Source organism: Crocuta crocuta, unplaced genomic scaffold (assembly GCF_008692635.1).
Source record: "Crocuta crocuta isolate KB4526 unplaced genomic scaffold, BGI_CrCroc_1.0 scaffold10, whole genome shotgun sequence".
Lineage (NCBI taxonomy): Eukaryota > Metazoa > Chordata > Mammalia > Carnivora > Hyaenidae > Crocuta > Crocuta crocuta.
Window position 1 is genome coordinate 3,585,569 of NW_027527551.1, and position 23,150 is coordinate 3,608,718.

The 23,150-nt window shown below is 41.1% G+C and overlaps 1 protein-coding gene across 1 annotated transcript in view; it reads left to right on the forward strand.

The window, feature by feature from the left end:
- The window catches only part of TMEM260 (transmembrane protein 260), a 189,788-nt gene extending 170,771 nt beyond the window's left edge, over positions 1-19,017 (forward strand). The window contains exons 13-17 of the mRNA XM_077769103.1: positions 2,046-2,194; positions 9,542-9,718; positions 11,680-11,733; positions 13,747-13,837; positions 18,109-19,017. Coding sequence (XP_077625229.1) covers positions 2,046-2,194; positions 9,542-9,718; positions 11,680-11,733; positions 13,747-13,837; positions 18,109-18,363 — 726 coding nt within the window. The 3' untranslated portion in view covers positions 18,364-19,017. The remainder of the gene's footprint in view (positions 1-2,045; positions 2,195-9,541; positions 9,719-11,679; positions 11,734-13,746; positions 13,838-18,108) is intronic.
- The last annotated feature ends 4,133 nt before the right edge of the window (positions 19,018-23,150 follow it).

The following is a 23,150-nucleotide window of genomic DNA, read 5'->3' on the forward strand; positions in this document are numbered from 1 at the left end:
TTATACATTTTTTTGTAAGCAGTTTGCTTTTCTGCCAGGTACACAGATTGATTAATTTGATCTTCAGTCTAGCTTCTGACAAGAGCGAGGTTATCAGTTGATAATGTGGTATCCCACCATGATTTAAAAATACTGTTTAGGATGGCAGCCAGTATAGCTGAGAAGCGTGGATTTCAAAGTTAATTAGACCTAAATTCAAGTCCTCATTCTGTCACTTCCAGGATGTGTGACATGGGGCTAATGATTTTTCCTCTCAGAGCTTCTGTCTCCTGATCTATAAAATGGAAATGATCATCATGTAAGTTAGGATGCTTTTGAATGCAAGAAACAGAATACCTAAGAGCTTAAACTATAGAGTTTTTAATCTCACATAAGAAGTAGTCTGAAGATAGGAGGTTTTAGGATGGATAATACAAGCAGTTCAAGCGATGTCAATGTTCCAGGCCCACTTTTCTACATCCATCTTGAACTGATGAATGCCCAGTTTCAAGCATCACATCCTAAAAGGAAGCCTCTCCTCTTCCCTCCCCTCCCTGCCACTCCCCTCCTCTTTCTCTCTCTCTACCCCTGTTCCCTGCCCCTGCGAACTTCCTCTTTCTCTCTCTGTTGAGAGTAACATGTGCCCCAGAAGCCCTTAGCAGACTTCCCCGAGGGCCGCCCCCCTAGTCAGTACTGGGTCATATGCTAATTCCTAAACCCTTGCTAGCAAAGGGGAAAGACTAGATCGAAGCATGGAGCTGCCCTGGACTACCTGGTCAAAGTCAGGATTCTTTCAGTGAGGAAGAGGAGGGTATTAGCTGTTGAGTAGGCACCCAGCAGTATCTAATGTGATTACTATGCAATAAGGTTACTGTGAGAATTAAATGAGAAATATTAAGGTCATAGCATATAAAGGTGTTGAATTAATGTTAATATCCCCAAGAACTGAAACTATTGGGTAATAAAACCTAATGCAATAAGTATGTTTGAGTATTTACGATGCATACCTAGATTAAAATTAAGTTTTCATTTCTAGTTAAATTACTTATATAAAGCAAGTAACACAAGCATAATTGCTCAAAAGATGATATCTAAGCTATAACAAAGCTTTGAAGGTGTAAATGGGAGTCTTTTTCTTTAAAAAAAAAAGTAAATTTGTTCATATAAAAGTATAGATAAGGATATACTAAGTATAGAATTAAGAAAAAATAATTTTTCCTGGTATTAATGATTTATTTTAATCAAAAGACCATGTGAGGTTATGTAACTAATTTGGACATCCTAATACATTCAGATAATCTTTCTCTTTGAGGTGTAGATTGTCAGACATTGAGCTCCTCAAGGGCAGGGATTTTATCTTCTTCATTGTAAGTAGGCAGTACTCGTTTCTTGAGAAAATAAATGAACACAAGAGTAGAGTAATGACACATCTCTGTATCTTGCCTAGGTTGTCTAGCCTGGCCACCAAAGACATTCCAACTTCATCAGACATAATCTGAGAACCGTTCAATGCCAGGCACTGTGCTAGGTGCAGATGCACAAAGATGAAAACATACAGTCCCTTCCCTCTAGAAGCTCACAGTCTAGTGAGGAGTAGGGTGAGAGCTGTGACAGACGTAGGTACAAGGTGCTATAGGAGCGTATCATTCTGCTGTGGAAGCTGGGGAGGGCATCATGGATGACATGATACTTGAGCTTGGTCTGAAAGTTGGGTACACATTCTCTAGGTATGAGACGGGGGAAGGTCATTCTGGCTAGTCCGTCTGTCAAGTGCGTGGAGGTAAGGTCAAACTAAGGGCTTATGTTACCAAGAGTAGGCATAGCTTAGGAAGTGAAATCCAAGGTTTACATCATTCAGAGGAGTCATCAGTGCCAAATACCTCGGTTGTGCTTGTTCATATTTTTCAATTATGTTAATATTTAATGCGTATAATGTCCACATTTTAGACTTTCTCATTGTGAGAAATTGTCTCACTGTCTCATTGTCTCATTTAGAACTTGGTCAACTTGATTCTTTTTAAAGAAGTGTATCAAAAATATGACTTCACTTGTTACTTTTCTGATAGATGATGACTTATGAGTGGTATTTACCCAAGATGGCCAAGCACTTACCAGGTGTCAGCTTTCCTGGAAACCGGTGGAATCCTGTGGAAGGAATATTACCTAGTGGAATGGTCACATTTAATCTTTATCATTTTCTTGAAATAAACAAACAGTAAGCATTCTTTTCATATAATAGCTTTTCTAAAGTCTTAAGCTTTTCTAAAATTGTTTATGTAGCAGCTGTGTCTCATCCAAAAGACCAATTTTCTACACCTATTTCCCTGTCACTGGTGAGATTATCTTTGTAATTAAATTGAATATCTGTGCATAAATGAGGCCAGGCAGAAATAAATGTTATTGTTCTGGGTAAAGGAAAAATAAAGACAGATTAACAAGAATAGCAAATAAGATCTTAGTACAATTCAGAGAAATTGGAGATGTGCCTGTCTACTTGAAATCATTGCAGGTGGGTCGCAAGCAATTATAGTTTCCCCTGATCAACACCATGGCCCCCTTTAAAGTGTAAAGCAAATTTTTTTCCAGCAATAATCACTGTACAAAAATAGCTTAAGGATTTTTCTAATAAAGGATAAGGCATTTTTGTAAATAAGAAAAACACCTACAGTTATGCTGACTGAGATAACATATGAGAATTGTGAATTCTAGACTTAAGAACGTAAAATTATTCATAGTTAAGGTCAAGAATGAATAACTCCTTCAGTGGTATGGTGTTGAAGATCTTTCCTATCCATGAAATGCTTGAGATTGTCCACAGTGTGAAGAAGAAAATGTATTTCATAATTTCTATTCTCTTATAAAGGGGATTTAAGAAATTCTTTCTAAATTCCAAAGTTAAGTTATCCCTTACTTAGGGTTATGATAATGTGGCACTTTTGGTGTTCAGAGCCTGAAGTTTACTATGGCTCATGAAGTGATAAGTTACGAGTATAAATGTATCGTGAGAGTAATATTTAATTGTTCTATTTTGGAATAAGATATTAAGAGCCATTAACATCCCTAAATGAACTTTTTTTGGTTAATTTTATTTAATTCAACCCCACAAACATTTATTGACTCTACTATGCTCCAACTTATGTTAGGCCTTGGCAGCAAAATGAGACTCAGTTCCACGTTCAAGTAGGCCACAATCTAGTTGTATATATACATAGATATGAGTATAACTGGCTCTAATATCATGGGGTAAGCTCTCTACTAGCTGAGCTTTGTAAAGTGTGAGACCCAGTAAATGTTCAATGTGTGTTTACTGAGGATGATTTATCTGGGAGCTTGGATGAAAAAGCAATTAATTCTGCCTGGGGACATTCATTCAGCATTTATTGAATAAATAATTGAGTGTCCAAAACGGCCCAACAACTATATAAGCTACAGATGCATGGGCATGACCTATGCTGCCACAGTCTTTTGGAGAGGGTTTCAGGTGGTGCTGTAAACATGAAGCAGATAAATTACATCTTCATCTGGTAAGCATGATAATGTCGGTATGGACAAAATGTTGGAGATTCAAAGACTAAGTAGGAATTTGCCAAGTGGGTGGGAGAAGGCTGATTCGAGGGAAGTGCATGTGTAAAGTCATGGAAAGGGCCTGCGGAGCCCTGGGGAAACTGGGAATGGTCCAGTAAGCATGGTGCACAGGCTTAGAGGGCTAGGTGAAGGGATGAGTGGGGAGGGACGGGGAGCCCTGCATTGTGAAGGGCATTATCCCATTGGTATGGATGAGGCATGTCCTTGTTACGGAAATACTGTGTGCTCCGTGTGGAAATTCTAAAAAGTACAGGCAAGGCAGTATAAAGATCAATACTATCTGTCTTTAACATATCCACTGATACTATTTTGGTAAGCTTTTTGGAGTTTCATTCATCTTTAACATCAATTATTTACTTCTGCAAACACGTATACATTCTCACACACTCCTAAATTACTAGCTTGAGATAATACTTGGTTTTCTATTCAGTTTTTTCACCTAATACCATATCATAAGCATTTCCCCATGTACTCAGAAAAATGCTTTTATTACCATCATTTCTTGACTGTTTAATATTCTCATATAGATGCATGATAACAAATATTCTATTTTTGGACATTTTTGTTGTTTCTAGGCTTTGACTAGTAAAGCATGGTGATAAAGTATCTGGCCCATAAACTTTTGTTCATATTTTTGATTAACCAAGGCCTCAAGATAAATATTGCTTATTGGTATCAGTTTTTAAAATAAAATTTTTAGTTCATTGTTAGCATTGTTCATTATAGAAAAGAATTTTTTTAAATGTTTATTTATTTTTGAGAGAGAGAGAGAGACAGAGCACAAATGGAGGAGGGGCAGAGAGAGACGGAGTCACAGAATCCAAAGCAGGGTCCAGGCTCTGAGCTGTCAGCACAGAGCCTGATGTGGGGCTCAAACTCACTAACTGTGAGATCATGACCTGAGCTGAAGTCAGATGCTTAACCAATTGGGCCACCCAGTCGCCCCCAGAAAAAAATTTTTTTAACTAGAAAAAATATAGTTCTATTTCACAAATACCAATAAATAAAAAATGCATATCTACAAAGTTGAAAGCATAATGCAGAAGAATCCTGTTTTTTCATTGACTATTATAAAACCATTTTTTAATGTTTTTACAAACTAAATATTCTTAGTAGGCACAGGTACTATATTTTAATAATAACAGGAGAAGGGAACTGCTAGTAGATATTTAGTATACTATCTTATTTTTTAACTATGATAAAACTCTAGACTACAACAAATTACTTTGTGTATATAGTTTTTTTTGGAGGGGGTAGAAGTTTGAATTCTTAGAATAGATTTTCAGAAGTGAAGTTATAGGTCAAAGGACATAAACAATTGAAAGGCGCTTGATAGAGATTTTTTCCCCCAAAGCATTGAACCATCAGCATCATACGAAAGCTCTCTAAGTGGGTACTTTTTAAAAGGAATGAAGTTAATATTATTGAACACGTACTATTTTATTTTTAACATGCAATAATATTTATTTTTATGAATATTAGGAATTTTATAAATGATTTATAAAACTATAAATTTTAAGAATCTGTGAATTTTAACACATGTATGCATTTGCTTAACCCCCGCAATGATCAGGATACAGAAGAGATCCATGACCCCAGAAACTGCCCTGTGCTACTCCTGTGTAGTCATACTGTCCCCAAGGCTTTAGCCCCCGCTACCACTGTTCTGTATTCCATTGCTATAGTTTTACCTTTTCCAAAATGTCATATGATGGACTCATAGAGTATGTAACCTTTTGACACTGGCATATTGCACTTAGCGTAATGTCTTTGAGATCTGTCCAAGTTGTGTGTACCAACAGTCTGTTCCTTTTCGTTGCCGAGTAGTATTCCATTGTACCAGTTTGTCTATCTGGTCACCTGTTGAGGGACATTTGGGTTATTTTCAGATTGGGGACTGAGCTGCTGTAAGCATTCATGTACAGGTTTGTGTGTGAATATGAGTGGGATGGTCGGATTGTTTATTTTCTTAATTGTTGAGTTTTAAGGATTCTTTCTGTATTCTAGGTACAGATCTTCAGCAAATACGTGATTCATAAAGTTTGTAGCTTGACTTTTATTCTTTTTTGCACTGTCTTTTGCATATAAAATTTTTACTTTGATGAAATCCAGTTTTCATTTTTTTCTTTTATGGATTATACGTTTTGGTGTCATATCCAAGAACCTTTTGCCTAATGTCAGGTCACAGAGATTTTTGCATGTTTTCTTCTAGAAGTTTAATAATTTTATCTTCTACATTTCAGATCAGTGATCCACTTGGAGTTACTTTTAGTAAGGGGGCAGAGGACTAAGACAAGGTTCTTGGGGATTCTTTGTTATTGTTTTGTTTTTGTGTATAAATGTCAAATTGTTGTAGTATCTGTTGAAAACACCCTTTCTTCATTAAATGGCATTTGTATCTTTCTCTGTAAAATCTGGGTTTGTGATTGGTTTTAATTTGAGTAGTGTTTTCATGGCACACTATTATTTATTCTTTTGTTTTTAACCACCCATATCATATTTAAAGTGGGTTTCTTGTAGACAGCATATATTTGGGCCTTGTTTTATTTTCCATTCTGACAATGTCTATCTTTTCATTGGTGTATTTAGACCATTTGCATTTAATGAAAAGATTGACCTATTTAGAGATCTGTCTACCATTTTATTATCTGCTCTCAGTTTGTTCCCTCTGTTTTTCAGTCCACTGCTTCCCTTTTCCTTTTTCCTGCCATATTTTGGAAAATTTGATTTCTTTAGTATTCCATTTAAAATTATTGAGATTTTGTGCTATGACTCTTGGTAAAAATTTTTTTTAGCAGTTGATCTTGAGAATCACGTGTACATAACTTTTCACAGTCTACTTAGGATTAATATTTTGCTACTTCAAGTGGAATATAGAAAACTTACTGCCATATAAGTCCCGTTAACCTCCTCACTTTTGATCGTGGTATCATATATATTAATTATACCAGATACTTGATCATTTTTGTTTTCACCTGTCATCATATATTTTTACATTTAAGAGAAAAAATAATCTAAGATATTTATCAGATCTGTTGCCCTTCTTTTTTGATTCTGATATTCCAGTTGCCCTTCTATATCATTTCTCTTCCATCTGAAGATATTCCTGTAGCATTTCTTTTAGGGAAAGACTATCAGCAGTGAATTCTCTTAGTTTTTCTTTATTTGAAAATGCCCTTATTTGATGCTCATTTTTAAAGAATATTTCTGGATATGAAGTTCTGGGTTATTGATTCTCCCCCACTCCAGCATTTAAAAAATGTTATTCTGCATCCTTCTGAGATGCGTAGTTTCTATTGAGAAATCCACACTCCTTCAAATCATTGTTCTCTGTGCGAAATGTGCTGTTTTTCTCTGGCTGCCTTCAAGATTATTTGTCTTCAGTTTGTAGCTGTTTGATTACGGTGTATCTGAGCATGGATTTCTTTAAGTCTAATCTCTTTGGGGTTCACTGAGCTGCTTAAATCTGTAAGATTATGTCTTTCGCAAAATTTGGGAGCTTTTTAGACATTATTTCTTTAAATACTTTTTCTGCTTCACATTTTTTTTTCTCCTCTCCACCTGGGATTCTGATGACATGAACATTAGACCTTTTGGTTCTATGCCACAGGTGCCTGAGACTGTACTTTTTTTTTTTTTTTCAGTCTTTTTGCTTGTGGTTTAAATTGTCTCATTTCTCTTGATCTGTCTTCAGTTTACTGTCTGCTTCTCTCTCTCTCCCCAGACTTGTATTAAGCCCATCCAATGAATTTTAAATTTCTGTCATTGTATTTTTCAGGTCTCTAATTTCCATTTGGCTCCTTTTTATATCTTCTGTTTCTTTGTTGAGATTTTCTATTTTTCTGTTCATTTCAAGAGTACTTGCCTTTGCTTCTTGGGGCATGGTTATAATAGGTATTTTGAAGCCTTTGGCAATTCTAACATCTGTGCCATTTTGGAATTCACATCTATTGATTATGTTTTCCATTGTGAATTGAGATTTTCCTGCTTCTTCATAAGCTGAATAATTTTGCATTATATCCTGGACATTTTGGATATTTGGGCCTTATTTAACTCCTAGCGAGAATGCTGATTTGTTTGTTTGTTTGTTTGTTTGTGTAGCAGGCTGCCAGCCAGGTAAATCTCGGGCTGCAAATTCTGACCTGCTTCCTGTGTCCTGTGGTTCCAATGTTGGTTCTGTTCTCAAAGCACTGGCAGTGCTATCTGAATCAGGCCCTGCGTGTGCTGCCCATTACCCAGTCTGGGACTTAGGTGGCCATCTGGCCAGTGTCTGTTTAGGGTCAGATCCACACATGCTGAGCTCAGAGATGTGCCAGGAGTTCATACCCAACTTCATGGGATTGCTCTCTTGACCTCCTTCCTTTGTCTTTCACCCTTGCCCTTTTCCTTCTTGGGAGCCTTCTTTCCTGGTTCTCTGGCCAGAAAGCTGGAGCTTTAATTTCCCTCGTCTGCCGTGTAAGTCCTGTGACTGTGTCTGTCTGGGGCCAGGTCGCCGGAGACCACACAGAGATAAAGAGCAATGAGGATTTGCTCCCGGCTCTCGCAGCCACAAGTCCTCTGATGACAGCGAAGTGTTCCTTTCCTTCCAAACTGTAGGAACCTGCTGGTTGCCTCTGCTGTCACTGTGCCGCTGCCTGTGTCTCTGGTGCAGTTCTTCCTGGTGCCCGGGGAAGGAGAAGAGGGGAAACAAGGGGATTTCCTCCACTCTCTCCAACCTTCCCTCCCTCCTCCTTGGGCTTGAAAAAAGGGGCTTCTCTTGGAGCTCTTTTTGTCCTCATTTGGTCTTAGACTTCCCTTGAGTCCAGGCTAGGCAATATCGGCAGGAGAAAATGGCAAACTCCCACAGGTTTGGTAGCACTTGGAATTCTGGGGTCTTTCCCCGTTCTTCTTTCAGCCATTTGCTTTTCAGAGCCCTCCGATTCCATGCATTCTGTCCAGGAAGTGTAGTATGCAGAGGGGGAGACAGAGCGGAGTGTGCCCCCTTCTTCTTCCCCCAAATCAGAACTCTTACTCTGTTCTAAGACCGCACTTCGGTATCAGATCCCCATTTAATCTTAAACAGCTCTGAAAGGGTTTACCCGTTTCACAGACGGGGAGACTAGACACAGGTAGTTAAGTCATTTCCTCCAAATAACGAAGGTCATAAATGGTGGGAAAAAATCTGAACTCGAAGCCAGAAGTATCTTGTTTCAAAGTATATGACGTTTTTTTATTACTTTCAAGTAATTTCTTCTAATATACGTCTTTTTTCGTATTTCATAATAGCTACCCAGTCATACACCACAAATTGGAACGGAACTATTCAATTATAGTGAGTTTGAACCAACCTTTTTAAGCCATTTCTATTCTAATTTTTGCAGGATTTGAAGCTCCTAATAGTTTATTCAATCTAACTGATTTTATTCAGCAAATATTGTGGATTAGCTGAGTATCCTGCTATGTGCGATTTAGAGTTAATTCAGAGATAGAGAGCCTATCTTCAGGATGCTTCTGGGCTATGTGGGGAGATTTGTGAATGCAAACAATAAGTACAATACAGTAACGATAAAAGAGAGGAAGAAAGTGCAATGGGAGTTTGAGGAAGGAGATACTACTTCTAAGCAGGGAAACAAATGAAGACATATTTCCACCTGTAAAATGAAAAAAAAGTGTCAAATATTATTTAAGTTTTCATGTGAGACAGGACCACAGAAGGTTTCATTATAACAATGCTTATCCCCACGAGATTTCTTACAATGTTATGAGCAGGTAGGTTTTAGCATTTATCTTTGTTAACTTCTCAGCGCTCCCCAAACAGCTGTTTTGCACTAATATGAATTCTAAACAATCTGTTTGGGAAAGATTTAAATAAACCAAAAGCCTTACCAATGGTTTATTCATAACCAAGTTTTGAGGAGTCAAAAATGACCCTTTATGAGTTGTATTTATTAACATGTAGAACTTCGAGTTAAAACACTTTCTTTTCTGTTTTCAATAGAAAAGAAACGTTCGTTTGCATAGGAATTCATGAAGGTGACCCAACCTGGAAAAAGAACTATTCACTTTGGCCTTGGGGTTCTTGTGACAAATTAGTCCCTTCAGAGATTGTATTCAACCCTGAGGAATGGATTAAACTCACAAGAAATATCTATAACTGGACTGAAGAATATGGAAGGTAGGAACAGCAGTTCTATTTTTCATCAGAGTATGGCAGGTTTGTGTGCTTAAAAAACTAAATTTTGAGATGCCCATGAATAGTTTTGACTTTTTTTTTTATTAGTTATTAGTATTATTTGCTGTCCACACGAATTGTCACAGAGAACATGTATTTCTTGTTCTCATGTTTGAAGAACAATATGGAGACGGGAGGCAAATGGGGGGGCTGTGGTTGAGTGGGCACCACAGCAGGTCGGTGCCCTGCACCTTCTACTCCCAGCTCTTGTGACGCCATGTTGTCCACCATCCTCTGTCTCGTGCCCTAAAGGTGAAAGAGATCCATTAACTGCAGTAGGGCTTTACAAGGTACTCTGTTTCCCATGAGTTTCCACGTGCATGAACTTGCCATATTTTCCTTTCTTCAGGAATAGCAGATAACTTGTCTATAGGGGAGACTGACCCTTGAGTAACTTTTTTCTGCATATTTGTCATTAGCCTGGTTATGTTGTTTGGGGCATGATCAGTCTTCCTTGAAGCATCTCTACAGAGCTAACTCTCACCCATATGGAAATTGAGTCCCCATCTATAGAAGTGTGCTTCTCTTGCCTATTTTTTAAGTTATGGATGATTTAAAGATTAGGTAATTATTGCTTATAATTCAAGGACAGGCAAGGATCATATGAAAAATGCTACAAAGGAGTTTTGCATCGATATGTGCAAACAGACCACAGTGCACCAACCAGAGATGGATAAGTAGGTTTATATCAAAGCACTCCTTCGGGGCACCTGGGTGGCTCAGTCGGTTAAGCTTCCAAGTCTTGATTTCAGCTCAGGTCATGATCTCATGGTTCGTGAGTTTGAACCCCGTGTCGAGCCCCGTTTCGGGCTCCATGCTGACCATGGGGAGCCTGCATGGGATTCTCTCCCTCTCCCCCTCGATGCCCCTCCCCCCGCTCCTGCTTGCTCACTCTCTCTCAAATAAATAAAAAGCACTCCATCATCATTGTGAGGAGAAGTTAGAAAATAATCTATTCTGGGCACCTAGCTGGCTCAGTCAGTAGAGTGTGCCATTCTTGATCTTGGGGTTATGAATTCAGGTCCCACCTTAGGTATAGAGCTTACTTTAAAAAAAGAAAGAAAGGAAGGAAGGAAGGAAGGAAGGAAGAAAATAACCTTTTCTACAAACAGCTGACCATAGTACAAATACACAACACCACTCATTATTTCCATTCCATCAAAACAAACACATAATAAGAAATTTAATTAAGGGGCACCTGGGTGGCTCAGTTGGTTAAATGGCCGACTTCAGCTCAGGTCATGATCTCGCAGTTTTGAGTTCGAGCCCCGCGTTGGGCTCTGTGCTGACAGCTCAGAGCCTGGAGCCTCCTTCAGATTTTGTGTCTCCCTCTCTCTCTGCCCCTCCCAAGCTCATGCTCTATCTCTCGATAATAAATAAAAATGTTAAAAAAAAAAAAAGAAAGAAAGAAAGAAAGAAACTTAAGAGAAGCTGAAATCCAGCAGATGGGTTAGCCGTTGTTCTTTGAGCAGTGTCCTGGCCCCAGCAGTGATCTTTGCAAAGCCAGGAGTCCCCTCTCTCCAGCTTATCCCCTAGCTGCACAGCTGTGTGGCTCTTAGCTGTGTCCATAGAGCAACCCAGGCCTCGCCCCTGCCCTGTTGCCCATCTTGCAGTTCTTGGGAACAGCTGGTCCTCAGATGCCTCCGGCCTCTTCCCACTAATCCTTCGTTTGCTCCCGTGAGGCACTGGGGCTCATTATGCAGATTAAGAATGTATTTACCAAAATCTCAGATTCCTAAGGATCAGACTTTTCTAGGATACGTTTATTATTTCAGTCCCTATCAGTACTTCAAGAGCCAACCTCTTTCATTTTCCTCGTAAGATGATAAAACAAGGATTCTGTACATGTCTGTAGCAATACATGTAGCTGGCAGAAAAATGTCACTGCTTTCTTGTAACTACAGGTTTGACCCATCTTCTTGGGAATCTGTGGCCAATGAAGAGATGTGGCAAGCAAGGTGACTATCCTACGCTTCTGTGTCTGTGGTCTGTTTTTCATTTGACAGGGGAGAAGCCGGTGGCACTTCTCATTTGGCGGGTAGGGGTGTCAAGGGTACGATAAAAATAACACTTCTGAATAGCTGCCAACTGTCAGACTAAAAAAGAAAAAAAAAACCATTTATGAGTAATCATTTTGTTTGAGGTATTGTGCTAATCACTGTCCATTAATAATCTTATTTCATCCTCATAACAACCTATGAAGAAGTTACTCTTTTCCCCATCGTACAAAAGAAACACGCTGGAGGTAGAGAGATCTGCTACCAGATCGCTGCAAGTGGTGGATCTGAAACTCACATACCCCTGACTCGGGCACAGTGCTCTGCCCCTGTGCTTCCTCCTAAACTAACCTAAAGCGAGTGTAATTGTTGACGAGACGCTAATAATGCCCTGAATCCATGTGGAACGTGCTAATCAATTAAGCACTTGCTGAATGCTTCCTAGAGGCCAGACACCGTGCTAGGCTTAGAAGCTACACATATGAGCACAACACGTTCCTACCCTCAAGGGGTTCATAGTCTAAGGGAGCAGAGGGACTCGTTAAAAGAGGTTTGAATGTCCGTGTGCTAGGTGCTGGACTTTCCTGTCGTGCCTGTATGGAACACTTTGTGGTGCTCCCGTCAGCAAAGGAAGGTGCCCAATCTGAGCCAGGAACTGTGCTCTGCACCGACGATTGAGTCACGATATAAAGGATTTACATAAGTTTAAAGAGGTTTTAAAAGAAATTGTCAAGAAATACAGCGCCAAAATAGCAATTACAAAAATAGATGTACTGTGGTGTATGCAATCGTGTTTTTTGAAAAGTCAGAAAACAGCGTATTTCAAGTTATCAGCCTAGTTATAGGGACCAACACTTGCTTTGAAGAACTGATCAAAGATGCACTGTATGCTTGTACAATTCTTTACTGTGACTGAGTGTCGGAAAGCCGGGGGAGAAATCACATAAAAGAAGAAAGCAAGTCATTATTCAGGCAGGTATTGATTTAATTGGTGTGCTGAATACAATTTGGATGAGTTCATGTGGTCAAAGAGTCCAGCTACCTCTGAAGAACCAGTCACACGTGGCATGAGCCATGGCGATGGGTACCCCCAGGGGTGTGCTGACGAACTCAGCAAGCCTCCCCCTTCCCGGCTGCTCTTGCATACCAGCAAATGTGCAGCTGGAGGAAGAATGATGTATAATAGTGATGATGAATTTCAGCTTTTTTCTAAAAGCCTTGGCAAGCAGGGAGGATGCAGCGTGTTGGCAGTGGGGAAAGAAGGAGCTGCTATTGGTTCAGAATAAGCTCCTATGAACAGGAGCGAGGTAAAAATCATGCAGTAAAGGGTTTTATATGTTCCTTATCAATGGAAAACTCTGGTAGGTGTAGCTTTACATGTGAAATTTGACCACATGATTTTTTTTTTAATAGTTTATTGTCAAATTAGTTTCCACATAACACTCAGTGCTCATCCCCACAAGTGTCCTCCTCCATGCCCATCCCCCCCTCCCCCCACATCCATCAGTCCTCAGTTTTTGTCAGCATTCAAAAGTCTCTCATGGTTTGCCTCTCTCCCTTTCCCCCACCATTTCCGCCCTTCTTCTCCCCCTTGTTCCTCCGTCAAGTTCCTCCCAATCCTCCTATACGTGCAAACATATGATATTTGTCCTTCTCTGCCTGACTTATTTCGCTCAGCATAACACCCTCAAGGTCCATCCATGTTGCTACACATGGCCAGATTTCATTGTTTCTCATTGCCATGTAGTATTCCATGGTATAGATAAACCACATCTTCTTGATCCATTCATCTGTTGATGGACACTTAGGCTCTTTCCATGTTTTAGCTATTGTGGAGAGTGCTGCTATGAACATTGGGGTACATGTGCTCCTATGCATCAGCATTTCTGTATCCCTTGGGTAAATTCCTAGCAGTGCTATTGCTGTTGACCACATGATTTTAATGAAGGTTCCCACCCACTGCCCCACTCCCAGGATGAAAACCCCGTTCTTCATCTTTAACCTGGCAGAAACTGCGAACGTACCTCCCGATGTGAAGGCTCAACTCTACACTCATGCATATAACGTATGTTACATTTATATATATATAAATATATTTGGGGAGAAGATGGTGGTAATTGGAATGGAGAGAGTGTGTATCCCAGTAGAGTTTTTACTTGTTTCTAGTTTTACTTGACTTTTATAAAGCAGTATAAAGGGAAAACTATTTGTGTATCACAAATAATGTCTAAAGGAAATGGTGTGGTTGGCAAATGATGTCCGTGTCTTAATCTCTCAAACCTGTGAATATACAGCCTTACGTGACAAGGGGGACCTTGCTCGTGTGATTAAGTGAGGTGGGGAGAATAGCCCACATTTCCCAGGTGGACCCTCTATAATCACTTGGCCGGGTTTTTTTTAATATTTTTATTTATTTCTAGGAGAGAGAGAGAGAGACAGCATGAGCAGGGGAGGGTCAGAGAGAGAGGGAGTCACAGACTGAAACAGGATCCAGGCTCTGAACTGGCAGTCAGCACAGAGCCCGACGCGGGGCTCGAACCCACGAACCGCGAGATCATGACCTAAGCGAAAGTCGGACGCTTAACCGACTAAGCCACCCAGTCGCCCCTCACATGGTCGTTTTAAGAAGGACACAGGAGGGTCAGAGAGAAGGAGACATGATAATGCAAGCAGAGGATAGAGAAAAAGATTCAGAGATGCTACATGGCTGGCCTGGAAGGTGGAGGAAGGGGCCACAAGATGGGGAGTGCAGGCAGCCTCTGCAAGGGCAAAGACACAGATTCTAGAGCCTCCGGGAAGAACCCAGCCCTGCTGGTTTTACAAAACCCTCGATTTCATGAATTTTGACCTCTAGCTGTGGAAGGTAATAAACTTATACTGTCTTAAGCCATCACGTCTGTCTGGTTGGTTACACCAGCAGCAGCAGGAACCAAATGGGAAACCTTGGGGACAGGAAACAGTCACCACCAAATAAGTTCTGACAGGTGGGCCTCTGGACAAAAGTCGTGAGCCCCTGGCTGCATTTGAAAGGATAGGTTCCTGGCTGGGTGGGATTTCATGAGAAAGACAAAAGGTCTTGGCAAGAGGCTCTGTCTTCTGACTGTGGTCCTGGGAAGCTGGCTCAGCCCTCACGCAGCCCCGCCACACGGAGGCTCTTGCGTAGGCGGTCCTCACTGGCGGGAAATGGTAGGCCGGGGCACAGGCTTGCTGTTGCACCATTGTGACGAGCCCCTACTTTTCTGTGACGCATAGCCCTGGGCTCCTCAGACACCTTCAGAGATCATCTTGGAGCCAGCTGTGTAGGAAACACATCCTGACAAAGGGCCAGTGAGACCAGAGCCCGGGAGCCATAGGTATGCGCACCTGAGGCATGTGTGCGACCTCTAGGCTGCTGTGGGTCTAGTCACCAGGGCAGCGGCTTAGTGCTAAGTCAGAATCACACAAAGTCCCATCCGTAGGACTCATTGTACTCCTAAATTTTGTGATCATGGGTTCATTGTTCACTCATTTATTTGTTTACTCACAGAGCACTTATTGAGCACCTAGTCTGTGCCTAATATATTGTGCTGGAGATAACCAAGCACTGTCCCTGCTACCAAAGAGGTGGGAGGCTAGTGAGGGAGACAGAAGACGGAGTCCTCAGTTACAGTCAGCACACTGTACATGAGCTCACCCTCCTGGAGAGGGATGGGGAGGGAGGGAAGGCTTCGGAGATGTCACTGGAGTGTCACCTTGAAAGAGGAGAACGAGCTAGCCAGACCGACTGTGGGCAGGGGAGTGAGAGAGTGGCCAAGGAAGGACAGTCCATATGGACAAAGGCAGAACCCTCCAAGGTGCCCACTTGAGGACAGCAAGGGATGGATTGCAGGAGGCAGCAAGCTGGAGTGCTGTCTGGCATTAGGAAGGTCCAGGTTCAAGGCCTACCCCACCAGTAATTGTCAACTGTAAGTCAATTAAGCATTCCAGACCTTGATTTGTTCTAAAAATAGAAGTGGGCTTTAAGCTTTACTGATTATCTCTCATGCCCTGGTCATGTCATATCCTGTTCGTCTCTAATACCCGTGATTCCATGAAAAACAAGTCATATTTAGTTGGGAGAAATCTCTCAGACTTCCTGATACTTCATATTGTCATCAGTGACCTGTTTCATGGCCTCCGTCGCTAGGCCACCACTGAAGCTAATTCACGGACTTCTTGTCCCTTTGGATCCAGAAGCTTTACTATTTCCAGTGGACACAAGTCCACGGTGTCTTCTTTGCATATGTCTCCAGGTATGTGACGTTGTTTGCAAGACAGATGAGGTCAAATACTTGATGGGTCAACACAAATCCACCCCCCAGTACTGGTGTTTCAAGAACATTCTTGTTAGGTGTAAGATTTTTGTCATGAATTATAGTATTCCACTCAATAGCTTCTGCAGAACTTTCAGTTCACGGGACATTAAGTTCAGGTGTATTGGGCGAGCAGGGACTATCCCTATTATCTTTAGGAATGCGTTCGATAAGTTGATGTCCTCACTAAATAGAATACAGTCTGCTAAGACTAGTGTCACAGTAACATTCACATAGAGGAGGAAATGGAATTCCACATGATGAGAAATGACTGGCTTCTTAAGATACAGCTCACGGGGCTTAATGGGCCACCCAGGAGAAGTTGACTATGTGTCAGGAATAAAGAGTTCTAGATACAGGTATTATGCCCATTCTGTTATCTAATGACTGTAACATGGAGGTCCTATTCTCTTGAGCCATTGGGGAATGCTCACTGAAGGGCTGGCCTCTGTTTTGAACTCCAGCACCTTGGTGGGAATTTGAAAGCCGAACACTTTTCTGAACAGTTCTGAGAGCCTGCTTCGTACCTGGCACCGTGTCGTGCACTTCACACCTGCCCCTCATCAGAGGGAGGCTTGAGAAGAGAAGCAGCAGAGAGAGAAAAAAGACCATGAGGAAAGATAGGGAAACATTGGCTGTTTAACCAACAGAATGGGAGAGTAGAAGGTAGCGTCATAGCTTCTGTGTACACGCAAGTGCAAGGTGGCTGTTTCCTTTGCTATGGAGTGAAGGAAGTGGAGGGGCAAACTTTTAAAAGCCAGCTTGGGGGTGTCTGGGTGGCTCACTCCGGTAAGCGTCCAACTCAATATCAACTCAGGTCATGATCTCACTGGTTGGTGAGTTTGAGCCAGGCTCTGCACTGACATCACGGAGACATTAGGATTCTCGCTCTCCCTCTCTCTCTGCCCCTCCCCCACTCTCACTCTCTTTCACTCTCAAAATAATAAACTTAAAAAAAAAAAAAAGCCAGCTTGGAGACTGAAGGTTATTAAATACCAAGATGACATATGTGTTTATCTGCCCTAGAGTAGAAGTTGGCCAATAGATAATATATTGGGTTCCTTTCAACTGGATGATGTGATGAATACAGTTCTAATTGCAAAAGCCCTTGTCCTTGGAGAAAGCATCATTGCTTGTTCTGTGCGCGGAGTCTGCTGCTGACCTCAAGTTCCTGCAGATCTGACTGCAATTTGACAGCCCCCAAGAAGGCTGTGAAATTTCCAAATAAGCAAGTCTAATATTCCATTGTGCAGATGTGTGTCTTTTATTTGTTAAATTTTGATGTTTCTCCCTGGAAAACTCAATATCAAAGATTCCAACTCTGTCTGATGAATGCCGTCGTCTCCAGTGTTGGAAAAACAAAATTCCTGATTCCTGTGGGCAATGTTTTAACTATTAAAATTATAATTATAGGGCGCTCCAAAGATTTTTAATATCTTCCTGTAAGGATGTCTTTTGAACTCTCTTACGTCCAGCCTGTTCGATGACGGATTTGTTTGAGCTGTTTTATTGTTGCTATTGTCATTACTGTTGTTTTTAATGTAGCGAGAAATTTCTGTGAAAATGAGGGTCAAAATTTAAATTCCGTAAAGTTCTTTTTCCATGCATTTTTCTAAAGAAAGCTATTTTTTTCTCCAAGAGCTAAATTTAGGGTTTTAACCTTTCTGCCTGTTGAGTAAATAGCTTTCCATGAATTAGAACTAAATCCTTTTCCCAGAACATCTTTCTGGAGGAAGAGCATTTTGTCCTGACACCTTGTGTCTTAGGTTCCCTCTGTAGCATCCGAAAACCCCAGAAGCAGTTTTAGATGAAGTACATTTGCCTCCTGCCACTGTCATAATTACAGTAACATTCTTGCATTTTCTGCATGGCCTGGCAATGATTAGATTTTGACTATGGGCCGCTTGGGTTTTTTCCTTGTGTTATTAATTCCTCTGTGTTTTCTGGTTTGTGAAAAAGAGTCAAGGGATAACAATGGAATACTAACATTTTTGCCATTTTTCAGCTCTATAAGGAGATTGTCTATTTACGAAAGGAGCACCCGGTAAACTGGCACAAGAACTATGCCATCGCCTGCGAGCGGATGTTACGCCTTCGGGCAGGAGGTGCAGACCCTGAAGTCTTGTTATCGGAAACCATCAGACATTTCCGTCTCTACACTCAGAAAGCATGGAATGATCCACAGCTGCCTGATATTTCAGTCGCTCTAAAGCACCTGAGGAAAGAACTGCAGAGTCTGAGAAATAAGAAAAATGTCTGAGGAAGCAGAGTGTGAAAAACCTGCTCTTGCTCCCGCTTCCAAAATTCCATAGTCCAAGAGTGTTTCCTCCAAGAAAAGAAGCTGTATACGAAAATCGAAAATCGAAGACCAAGTCAGCCCCCAGACGTCAGGTCAGCAACGTGGTAGGGCAATGCCCTGTTGAATGGGGTGTGCTCCTTACACCGCCATGTGCTCCTTATGCAAATTCTGTTTATCCAGCGTTACCAAATTAGCATTTCAGTGAGAATCCTTCAGAACAACCTTCCTACTTCCTCTGTCTTTCACCTCATGGCTTTGCTGGATTAGATGCTAGAAGAGAAGGGGCTATTTTCATATACTTTAAATACCGATTGGAGACCTTTTTAAGGGCCCTTTCACTGGGATCAGTTTGCAGGTTACATTCTTAAAACATGCATACCAGACCAAAGACACACTTTTCTGTTTCCCAAAAAGTAATTTTTTTTTGAAGAGTGAATCTTGCTCTGCTTCAAGTTAAAATACTTTTTTTTTTCTGAGTAGCTCTGATTGTTACATAATCTCACACTTCAAGCTAAACAGCAACCCAGTGATATTTTGAAAAAAAGTTGGGGTTTCATTGTCTTTGAGGATTCTCTGAAATCATTAAAAAATAAAGCTAATTTGTTGTTTGCTTTCTTTCAGTCGCATAAAGGGGCAAATAAAAAGGATTTTGTATTTCTTTACCTAATTTTATATTTATGTTTTACTTCTATTTGGACTCATAAATCCCAGCCCAATAATTAGTAGGCTCCTGCGGCCAAGATGCAAAAAAAAAAAAAGGCGGGGATTATGGGGGGGAATGGGGGAAGTTGTTCAATAAATTCATTTCTGTTACAAGCATCTTTTATACATATTACTAAAGAGAACATAGCAAGAAATGCAAATAATAGTTCTTTATTTTATTATGACAGTTAATTAATAGCAACCTGTTTTAATGAATAAAGTCACTCCGAGTCCTTCAGCACTTCCTAAGTAGAGGCCAGAATCTGTAGGGATTCTTTTCCCCCCGATTGTATAGCTCCTAGACTCCAAGCGCTATATAGGCCCCTGTATAGAAATGCTCACTAATGAAGAGGGAGGGCTAGAAGCTTGTCTGCATTCAAAGATCACTGGTGAGTCATTCAGCAAGAAAAGGCCCCTTACCAGGAATAGTCACAGTTCCGTGGCATTGTACTAGCAAAAGGGTCTGATCAAAGGTCTCCTGTGGAGCTTGCATGGTTCCCTTTCATACTACGACCATAATTAAAACCACTAATTCTCTTTTAAAATGCTGCAGGATGCCATGTAGGCATCTGTCTGGAGTGCCCTTTGTGATGTCATAAGCTGTTAAGGACCAGTGCCGAGGGCTTTTGAGTGAAATGCCAGTCATGAAGGTGCTTCAAGACAAGGGTGCCTCTCAAAGCTTGACAGGGCCTTGACTGCACAATTCGAGCTGAATTTGCCCCTTGTCAGCTGCCAGTAAATAAATCTCAAAGGGGGAAAAGCTGAAGTTTCATTACCTGATCCATGGGGCTTTGTTGGTTTTGGCATCACACAGGGAACGCTCTTGCCCCTCCATTCTCTGGATTTGAAGATGTCCATTGGAGCCTGCAGTGCCTGGACAGGGTTCAGAGCGGAACCTTTTGAAGAGTGTCAATAGTTGTAACAGTTCAGCTGTTAGGAAGACAAATAAATGGAGGAGCTCATTAATCCGCTTTTGGCTCTCAGTGCCTTTTGCCCTTTTATCACAGCCTTATTAGGCTCCTACTCATCTTGAACCAGAAAAAAATGAATTGGAGTTGTTGAGTACTAATTGGCAAAGACTTTTAATCATGGGCCAAGAACTTTCACTGACTTGAAAGTAACTTCTCCACAGGGAAGGACCGAAAACCTGGTTTACCTTAAAACAAAGACCTGTTGGAGTTCAGTGTGGTGTAAAAATTTAAGGAAGCATTGATAAATTGCCTACGTTTATCCATTTGAAAGAAATCGTGTGAGATTATGATTTCCACTCTCCTTGAGAAAAGTACAATAAAATTCAAATCGACATTCCCTGGACACGCTCTGTTTTTATGGGTTCAGAGAAGAGATTGTGTGCGAATATGAGATGGTCGCGTTTGCTTCTGAACACCTCTATACACGAGGATGTGAATATGCATTTGGGCGTCTGTATACATACACGTGGTGTCAGAGGAACCTCATCCGAAGTAATAGTTCCTATTTATGGCCTTAACAATGGCAAGTGAAAGTCTCTTCGAGAAGATCTGCGTATTTGTATCTATACCGGGGTGCTACATCCGTATGTCGAATACACTTTGTGCCTTGACTGTTGCCAAATGGTGCACAGGTTTATTCTGTATGGTATTTGGGCAACAGTGACTTGAGATCACTGTGTCTTTGAGAAAGCCATGGCGTGATGGTCCAAAGCGGACAGGGTCAGAATTCTTTCATTTGCTAAAAACCAACAGTAAATGAAAAAAATAGCAAACCGAACTGAGGTTTGGGGAGGTTGGGCTTCCATCCCAGATCAGCTGTTTTGAAGAATTCTTTCTCTGGCGTGAGGTTACACAAGTTGCCTTCTTTTTCTCTCTCGTACTTGTCCTCTGGCTGGTACACAACACCATAAAGCCTGACGGAAGGGGTCTCCTGTAGTCTCACCCCCCAACACGGAAGGCCATGTGAAGGAGGTGACTTCTCATGCAGGATTTGGCCGGGATGCTCCTAGCAATGTTCCTGGGGTGCCACGGGTTGGCAGGGCGACAGGAATCCCACAAAGCCAACTTCTGCCTGGACGTTGGCCTGAAGAGCAAGTGGGAGCCAGCGAAACTGTCTGCCTCTCCTCACGCTGCAGTGCCCTCCCTGCCCTTGGCGGAGGCTGGCGCCCGCGGGAAGCAAGCAGGGAAGGGGACTGTGGCCCTCAGACACAGCCCCCTGGCCGCATTCCCGCTGAGGGGAGCTGTGCTTGGTTCTTACTGTCGTTTCCTTTGCTTTCTTCAAAGGTCTCATTTTTTTTAAAAAAGTGCTTTTGTCCTATGACTCAAAATAAAGCCCAAGTGGATGGGGAATCAATTACTAGTATGCTTTCTTGAGATCTTGTAGTAGAAATTGTGAAATGGAATCTCTGGCTATCTTCCTAGGATAGAACCACTGTGTTTACTTAGCCTTTATGATACCCAAACAGAGCCCATTTTGAGGGCTAGGGTTAGTTTTTGATACCCTGCTGATTTCTTGAAGCCATCAGGCTAGGATATGAAGACCAGCTTTTTTAATTTGTATTTTAAAAGTTAATGTGAGTCCTTCCTCACAGTTCCCACCAGTATCGATGGGAATTTAGAAATGTTAATACTTTTAATATTCAGAAAAAAATGAAAATTCACTGTTACAGTGAATTCTTTTACTCTGTTTTAATGCTGGTACGTTTTATAATTGCACCGATGCAGAATATGTATTCCTGTTCTTCTCAGTGGCTCCGAGTCCGATGTTTGGGTAAAGACAAAATTTCCAGCCCAGTAAAAGATTCATCCCTGTATTTTGTTGTGGGTGCAAAAATCATTCTAACACTTATACTCACAAACAAATAAGTCGGGTTTCTGGGGATTCTGGGAAGATCTAAAGGCCAAGATCTTGGCACAGCATTACAGAGCAAACAGGGAGCTGAAGCTTTAGCAGCGATCATATTCAATGAAGACGTCATTGTCAGTACCCTCTAAAGGTCTGTTTGATTTGGATCAGCATAGGATGGTATATAAAAAAAAAAGCCTCAGGAATAACACAATGTGCTTACCTGGATATAGGAGAGCAAACTAATAGGAATATATCTTGAGAAAGGGATTTTTCTTCTTAAAAAATCCTGATTGCTCTTCAACAATGTATATCTGGTGGAAATTATAGGTACTGGAAAGGTTAGCTTAGGTCATATTGCAAAAACAAAAACGTGGCAGGGAGCGATGATGGGTAGGGGTGCTAAAACTATAAACATGAAGCCTGCAATTAGTGACCTATATAGGGAGTTATCTGGATCTTTTCCACAGATCTGAAGCGTCAATGGTTGGGGTTAATTGTCAGTAACATAGGTATCCTGATGATGTTAGGAAAGTTGAGTTGATAGGGTTGAGAAAGTTTCAAGAGGTGGATGGAACATGAAGCATGGTTTCCATCCCCGTGATCCAGCTTCTGGAACAACCCAGTAGTTGCCATGAGGGGAGGGCAGTGTCAAATAACATTTGAAATCAAGATCTGAGATTTAACCCTTTCATAATTTCAGTTGTTTATAATTTGTGGTAAATCGCTATAAGTAGTATCAGGGGAAAGAAGTACAAAGGATGGAGTGTAATCTTTACATGGATAAGTTAATTATGTATTATATATCGATTATAAACAAATAAATGGACATTATATCCTGGGTTTTTTTTGTTTTTTTTGTTTTTTTTTTATATCCTGGTTTTTAAACACAGGCACACCATAATCATCTTCTATTTAGAAGCGTTACCTTAAAAGGGGTTAGTGTGTAATGTAACCTTTTAAAGAAGATATTTGGAGATTTTTCTCACCCATGGGAAATATTCCCTAGGTGGTAGAACCATTGAAAATACCCTTAATACCTGTAGGGGTTGCTTATATGGGAAAGTGTGAGCGATTAAGGCCAAAAAGGGAACCCTGCTTGGGAAAGGAGACCCAGTTTTCTCATCGTTGGCTTACAGTATGATGGGACTTACAGGCGTCACCTGGGACCCTTGATTCAGGAGCATTGTGCAAGACACAAGAGACACAGTTGACACCCTGGCAGGCCA